At 38.2% G+C, this 7,276-nt stretch overlaps 1 protein-coding gene across 1 annotated transcript in view; it reads left to right on the top strand.

The window, feature by feature from the left end:
* Positions 1-6,972, top strand: part of ARHGEF28 (Rho guanine nucleotide exchange factor 28) — a 167,027-nt gene extending 160,055 nt beyond the window's left edge. Inside the window, exons 34-35 of the mRNA XM_015413585.1 lie at positions 2,400-2,513; positions 5,672-6,972. Coding sequence (XP_015269071.1) covers positions 2,400-2,513; positions 5,672-5,826 — 269 coding nt within the window. The 3' untranslated portion in view covers positions 5,827-6,972. The remainder of the gene's footprint in view (positions 1-2,399; positions 2,514-5,671) is intronic.
* Positions 6,973-7,276: the final 304 nt, after the last annotated feature.

The following is a 7,276-nucleotide window of genomic DNA, read 5'->3' as shown; positions in this document are numbered from 1 at the left end:
GAGCTCTCAAAACTCTTGGCTGACTCCCTGCATCCCCTGCTGGATGAGATCACTGGCATTAAACAACAACTGTCAGTAATTGGGCAGAGTGTCGCAGCGCAGCAGATGCAACTGACTCAATCCTTAAAAGCAAATGGGAGAGAAGGTGAAGGAAATGGACGTCACTACTAAAAAAGTTAAGAAAAAGGTGCAAAAGCTGGAAATGAAGCAAGGTACAGAAGAGTCAAAGCTTTTACAGCTACAAATGGATAAAGCAAATTTGGTCCTACGGTTCCAAGGGGTCCCGGAAATTGAAGGAGAGAATCTGAAGAAACGGCTGAGTGAAGCAATAGCCCCAATGACAGATTTAACAGCGGAATACCTTTGCAGCGAGATGGATGTGGTCTACAGGTCCTATTCATCGTACATCAAGAAAAATAATCTGCCTGGGGAAATAGTGGTCAGATTCTCGAAGAGACGTGAGAGATGCTATTTTGAAATCAAATTCGGGAACACCCTTGAAAATTGGGGGCTATAATATCAGGATTTTAAAAGATATTCCATTTGATATAAGACAGAAGATAAAGAACTATAAAGAATTAATCCTTTTCTTACAAACAAATGGTATCAGTTACAGGTGGTTAACCCCAGAAGGCATCATTTTCAAGATTAATGATAAAAAAGAAAAGATTTACTTTGTTTTTAAAGCATGTGAATTTCTGCAGACACAGCTTGGGGAACCAGAAGAGGGCAAAGAGGAGGAAAAAGAAAGCAAATCTGATGGCGAGTTGGGCTCGGGGTCTTTGGATGAGGACTCCCCTTTCGAAAAGGAAGCGGCTGCCCCCAAAAGCCCTTATAAACAGGATTAGAAAAGATAAGAATAAATAAAGGCTGAAGGACTCTGATTTGTGCCTGAAAAAATGTTGAAATAACTTGGGGATGCTCTGGGAATTTCTTTAAACAGTTAAAGGGATGGTTAAACAATAATTAATCTAGCATAACTGACTAAGTTCATTGTATTATTACTAGCCTTTTGAAAATAGCATGGTGTTAAGCTGATGTATGATCTCCTACTCTTGGGTTTTTAGTTAGTTGTGGGTCTTTTTTCTTTATTCCCTAGATGTACTTCCCTTTCCTCTATTTTCTGTTGTATTTTTGTAGTCTGAAAACCCCCCAATAAAAACCTCCCCCCAGGGGGATGATTTTTTTTTTAATGTTATTTTTAATTGTTCACATGTTTTTATTTTCCATGTTTGCCACCTTGGAGACCCTGTTCAGTTGAAACATTGGTGTAAAAACTTTTTAAATAAATAAATACTCTCAGAGTACAGCCCCTCAGAGATCCCTTTTTTGGTGAGAAATGGCAAACACCATTTCAAAAAAATTAAGAGTGGCATGAACAACTGTTTTCTTTTGCACTGTATTAATTTTGTGCACAGAATTGTGCTGAGAGGTGCTGAGCCCCCCCAACCCCCCCCATGCTGTACAGCGCCTTGGGTCCAGATGAATGCTGCCCAGCACCAAGGAAGTGCCTTCACTCTGCTCCTCAGCTCATATTGCCAATAGGTGGGGAGTACAAAGCTTTCTTCTGGAGATGATAATTATACTAATGTCCCTTTCTTCATACTATTAACAGTGGCTCAAAGCAGCTTAGAACACTCAGAAGAACAACCAAATAGAACTCCTTTCATGACAGATATTGCTTGTTCTCAATAGTCCTTATAAATAAGGCAGTCTTTCACAACCTCCAGAAATGAAATGAGCCAACATGGGCACCTTCCTGACTCCTCAGGGAAGCCATTCAAGAAGGCTGGTGCTGTGCTTAAAATGGCTGCATTCAAGACATGGCAGATCAAATAGACCTGAGGGAGCAGCCAGTCAGGTAGGAGCTCTGCATGGATCTGAGCTAGTGCACAGGTTCATACTAGGGAGATGGCTCTTCAGATATGTGGGTTCCAGGGCACTTAAGGTTTTAAGAGGTAATAACCAACAACTTGAGTTGGACCCAGAAGCATATAGGTAACCAATTCCATGAGGAGTTACTCCAGTCAACTTCAAATCAGAGTAACATGACTACATCTCTGGACTCTGGTTAGTAGACAAAGAGCAGTGTTCTGTACTAATTGCTTCTTCTGTATAATCTTCAAGGGCTTCTCATGTAGCAAGTATTGCAGTAGTCTAGTCTCAAAGTTAAAGAAGTGCAGATCAACATGGCCATATTAGCAGAGTCGAAAAAGGGAAACAATTTCTGCACAAGTTTATTAAGATGACCTAAAATTAAACCTCAAGTACACATTACTGAAATATTATAACATTGTTGTATTTCTTTGGACATTGATTGCATTGCTGTTCCTATATTTTTAAAATAAGAGTTTAAGAAAATGTCTGTCAGCTAAAAGCAGCGTTGTCTTTTTCCACAGGCAGTCGCACTGAAGATCTGAACAGCCAGAAGAACTCAGCCAATGAAGATTTCATTGGCCATTCAAGAATCAACTTGGATCTGACACCTAAAAGCCAAATAGCCAAGTATCAAGGTGATGTGAGAAATTATAAGCATATTTCATTTTGGGAAATGCACAGATTATTCACACTTGCTCCATTTCAGGCATGAACACAAATTATGGTTTAATGAAACTAACTGGATCTAGTTTAATTATTCTAAAGTGGATCCCTTCACTAATTAAGGTTAGTTAGGGTCTGTCAAGCATCCAAAGTTAATTAACCACAGTTAGCCTTAACAGTGACTTAGCATCAGTGAACTAGATCCTAGTGCAAAATGTGGTACTGTGTGTCTTCTTAAAAGAGTACGTTGATAGTTTCTCAGTAATTATTTCTGTCACTTACCTGTTACTTGGAAATTAATATTCTGAATCCATATAGAATTCTCACACAGAATTCTCATGCAGAGAAGTCACCAAATTCTATTAAGACACTGCTTAGGTTTGAAAATCCAAGTTTCTAACATGGGTTTGCTTCACTTGGGATGAAACGGCAGTTGTCTTTTTCCTGAACATTCTCAAATTTAATAAATTTTTACTATTATTAAAATGACTGCTCAGTCATGCATTGATTGCTTTATAATGGTGTATAAATGTCATGAAAGAAGCAAACAGACAGAACATCAGCAAGGAAAATGGGGCAAACGAAAATGCTCACAAAATATATATATAAAAAAGAAACAAAAAGGGCATGCAAAGTTTTCCATTTAGTGCTGGAAAGATCAGTGTCAATTAAAATGACCATGTTTCAAAACTGTGGGTGAAGAGGGGTTGTGGCTCAGTGGTAGACCATCTTTTTTGCACGCCGAAGATCCCAGGTTCAGTGCCTGGCATTTTCAGTTAAAAGGATCAGATAGTGATGTGAAACACCTCTGCCTTAGACCTTGAAGAGCTGCTGCTAGTCAGAGTAGACAGCACTGACCTTGATGGACCAATGGTCTATTGGCATATAAGGCCATGTATTTTGTATCCATTGAATCCATGTATTTTGTTATGTACTGTATTGTATATGCTGCTTCCAGATCTGTCTCTGTGGCTGTCAAAATGTCCAGTATTTTTCTGGGCAACTGGCTCTCTTGGCATTGTTAGGACTTCAGAGCCTAGAAATTCTAGAAAGAGTAGTATTTTGAAAATGAGACTTATATATGCCTAGGACAATCCAGATATATTTATTTATAGCCATATTCATATTATTTCTATTTTCAGTAATTTCAAGATTTATTTTGCCCTGACATGATAGTAACTGATTTACTTGATTTATTTACTACTGCTTTGTTCACTGAATGAACAACAACAGAATGCAACTTATTTTGGCTTCCCAAATATTAGTGCATATGTAGTTGTGATTGTTTAAATCTATGCAGTGATCGAAGTTCATATAAGACACAGCCACACTTGAAAACACATCTTTGTACTTTACTGCTCTTTGTGGGATTGCAAATTCCAGTTGGGCAAAATCAAAGAAAAAGAAATGGTAGGATCAAACCCAGTGGGTTTGTTCATTTTAGGAGCAATCCTATGGAGGTACACTCAGAAGTAAATCCTGTGTTATTCAAGGGAGCTTACTCCGAGGAAAGTGGCCTTAGGCTTGCAACCTTAAAGTAGGAATATTGAGATGTATCCTACAACTCCCCTCAGTCATATTTTAAACTTTCATCCCACCCCAGGAGCCTTCCTCTGATAAAAGAGTTTCTTCCAAGCCTCTTTGGAAGGAAGTTTGATATACCAGAGTATTTATTTATTTATTTATTTAGAACATTTTTGTGCTGTTTCTTCAGAATCTTGCTTGAGGTGGCTTAAAATTAAAATAACAATATAGCAGTATAGATCCAGTTGGTTAGCTGTGTTGGTCTAAAGCAGTACAACAAATTTAGAGTAAAACAAATTTAATATAGCAGTATATTATAGTATAGAGTAGTAAACCAAAGTAGGAATGTGCACTCAGGTATATCTGGTCTGAAAATATACCTAAAAAAAACTTATGGTATTTGGGCATTCGAAAGGTATTTGGGATTTTTCAGTACAGCAATTAGCTGGCCTTTAAAAAACCTGAAATATTTGGGTATACCTAGGAATATTCATAGCTGCCATTTTTAGGTTCCCATAGCAGTTTTTCTTTATTTTTTTCTTCCAGTTTTCTTCAACAGGAGGAGTGGGGAGGCAGCATTCCCAGGCAATTGGATTAGACCTTAGGGGGAGCACAAACTCTCTGCCCAGTCCCTCCATGGCTCTCTGACTGCTAGTTCTTTTTGAAATAGTTTTTCTTGGGGGGGGGGGGTTGTGCTGTTTTGTTGGGTTGTTTTAAAATTGCTTTACATTATCTATGTTTTGCAAAGATTTTTAAAGGCGTTTGTACTTCATCATGTTGTTTCGAGGGAAGTGGTATTGTGGAATTTTGGAGTGGTCCTGTAGATTTTTTAAAAAATAATTGTTGCAGCAGATTCTAAAGAAAATTTCTGGTTAGGTTTTGATAACAGTTTAGTGTAGGTGAGGGTTTAAGTAATTTTTTTAAAAAAACAAGGTTAGTTTGTCTTGGATTCTCTGGTTTGGTATTGGTTCTCTTGGGCATGCCACATTGGGCTTGGATTCTCTGGTTTGACATTGGGCTTGTTGGTTCTGTTTGCATTTGGAGGCCAGTGGTTTCTCTATTGTGTTCAGCTATTGGCTTTTTTGACCCCCCCCCCCCCGGTAGGAATCAATGGAAGCAAGTAGGGTGGCTGGGGGCACCTTGTTCAGTGGCCATGGAATTGGACCCCTCTGTCTAATTTGCTTGAAACTTGGGAAGTGTTATTACTGGAAAAGCAGCACTAGATCCCCCACAAATTTTGTGTCATTTGATTGAAAAAAAGCCACTCCTGCCTCTCCCTTAAGTACACCATAGGGAATAACAGAATGTGAATAATTCCAGAATCCCAGGAAAACCCCCACAAACCTGAATCTCAAAACTGTATCAGTGGACCCATATACCCCCAAATACAGATATTTATGCCCATCTCAAACCCTGATTCTGAAAAATAATGATTTTTTAAAAAGTTCATATAAGAATAGTATGGTGTGTGCTATTGTCCTCTTTCTAAAAGTGGGTTGGTTTTAATGACTATAGAATCCTTCATTCTTACTAGCTATATTATTTGATGTGCATAGGTGATAAGTGGAGCTACAGTTTTTAATCTGTCTTTGTTTATATGTTATAGGCCTGAATGCAGTGCTGAGCCAATGCCCAAGATCATCACATCATGGCAGTATTCAACCACTCCAGCCTTCAGATGTTGTGATGAAAAATCTGTCTTGTGACATGCAACAAGATTCAGAAAATGGAGGGATTGAAGAAAATATAGTGTATCTCTAATCCGTCATCAGTAGCACTTTGAGATAGCTTTTCTAATTGTCTGTAGTTACTCTTTGTCCAAATTGCTTGAGGAAATAGTATTTAATATAAGATGCCACATGGTTTTTCCATTTGTATACTTATACCAATTAAGTTATTTGTTAAACTTGTATGTAATATTTAAATGATAGCATACATACTACATTTGGAATGCTCAAAAAGGAACATAAGACAGTATTGGGCTCTAAAACAAGCCATGACCTGTCCTTGTGCTGGTATCATCCCAATGGAACCGTGGATAAGAGTGTTCCTTTTTCAAGTTCAAGCTGCACACTCTCTGTGTAGTTTTAGGTATCATAGCCAGTATCATAGATTTCATAAAGCAACTTAGCAACCTCTTGGTATCCACTGGAGAAAATGGAGAAACGAGAGTGGACCTGTCAAATCTGAAAGGCACCCATCTAACTATGATATAACTAGGATTCTCATGGTGGATACATTTCCCAGACAACACAACCACAGAATCACAGAATTGGTATCAGAACCTTGATCATAATAATTGTCATATGACTTTGATGATGCAGAAAAGCCATTTAGTTTAATGGATTTTCAAGGGTCCTGCTTCAAAGTAGGAGGAATGGTATTGATGGCTAAGGGTGACTCATTATCCTTGTAGGAGGAGTAGGATGTTCTCACAAATTATAGTTACATGAACACCTTGTTTCCACAATGGACATCTGAGTCTCATGTCATTTGAGAAAGGATTTGAGGTGTTTCAGGAAATGCATCCACAGCTGCATGCTAGTCTGCTGAAATTAAAATTCCATGGGGGGACTCAGTTTACTCCATAGTAGGGTTTTATGTCACAAATTCAGTCCCATCTCGCATATATACAATTTGCTTTTTCAAGTGCTCTAGGTCAGTTTTGTGATGTATTGCATTATAACTTTGTGCTTGGCTTCAGGAAGTGTTCTTTTTTGTCCTAGCATTAAAATTCATCACATGGACATTCACATCTGGTGAGAAACTGAGAATAGAAGGAAAAAAATGTAATTTTCTTAGCCTAACCCAAATCCAGTACTTTTCCACATGCAAAGACACAAATCTGTGTATTTCTTTAAGGATACTGGGAGCTCATACTGTAGAATAATAAATCTGGATTTTCTTCTTGGCACTTTTCAGGTATTACTGTTTTATATTTTCGAATTACTAAATACTCCTAGGTAACTGCAAAGGTATAACTTCCTATTTCCTAGTATTCAGAAAATCTGCTAAATTAATTTAGATATCAACCTTGCGATAACACTCATTGTAACAGCCTAACCCTTGTATAAATTTCTGCCCACCACACAGGATTACCAACCTACAGGTGGGGCCTGGGATCCCCTGGAATTACAATTTATCTCCAGACTGCACAGATCAGTTCCCCTGGGGAAAATGGCTGCTTTGGAGTGTGGGCTGTATGTCACTA

The sequence above is a fragment of the Gekko japonicus genome, unplaced genomic scaffold (assembly GCF_001447785.1).
Source record: "Gekko japonicus isolate JY-2015 unplaced genomic scaffold, Gekko_japonicus_V1.1 scaffold318, whole genome shotgun sequence".
NCBI classification, from domain to species: domain Eukaryota; kingdom Metazoa; phylum Chordata; class Lepidosauria; order Squamata; family Gekkonidae; genus Gekko; species Gekko japonicus.
This window is presented reverse-complemented; position numbering and strand designations above follow the sequence as displayed.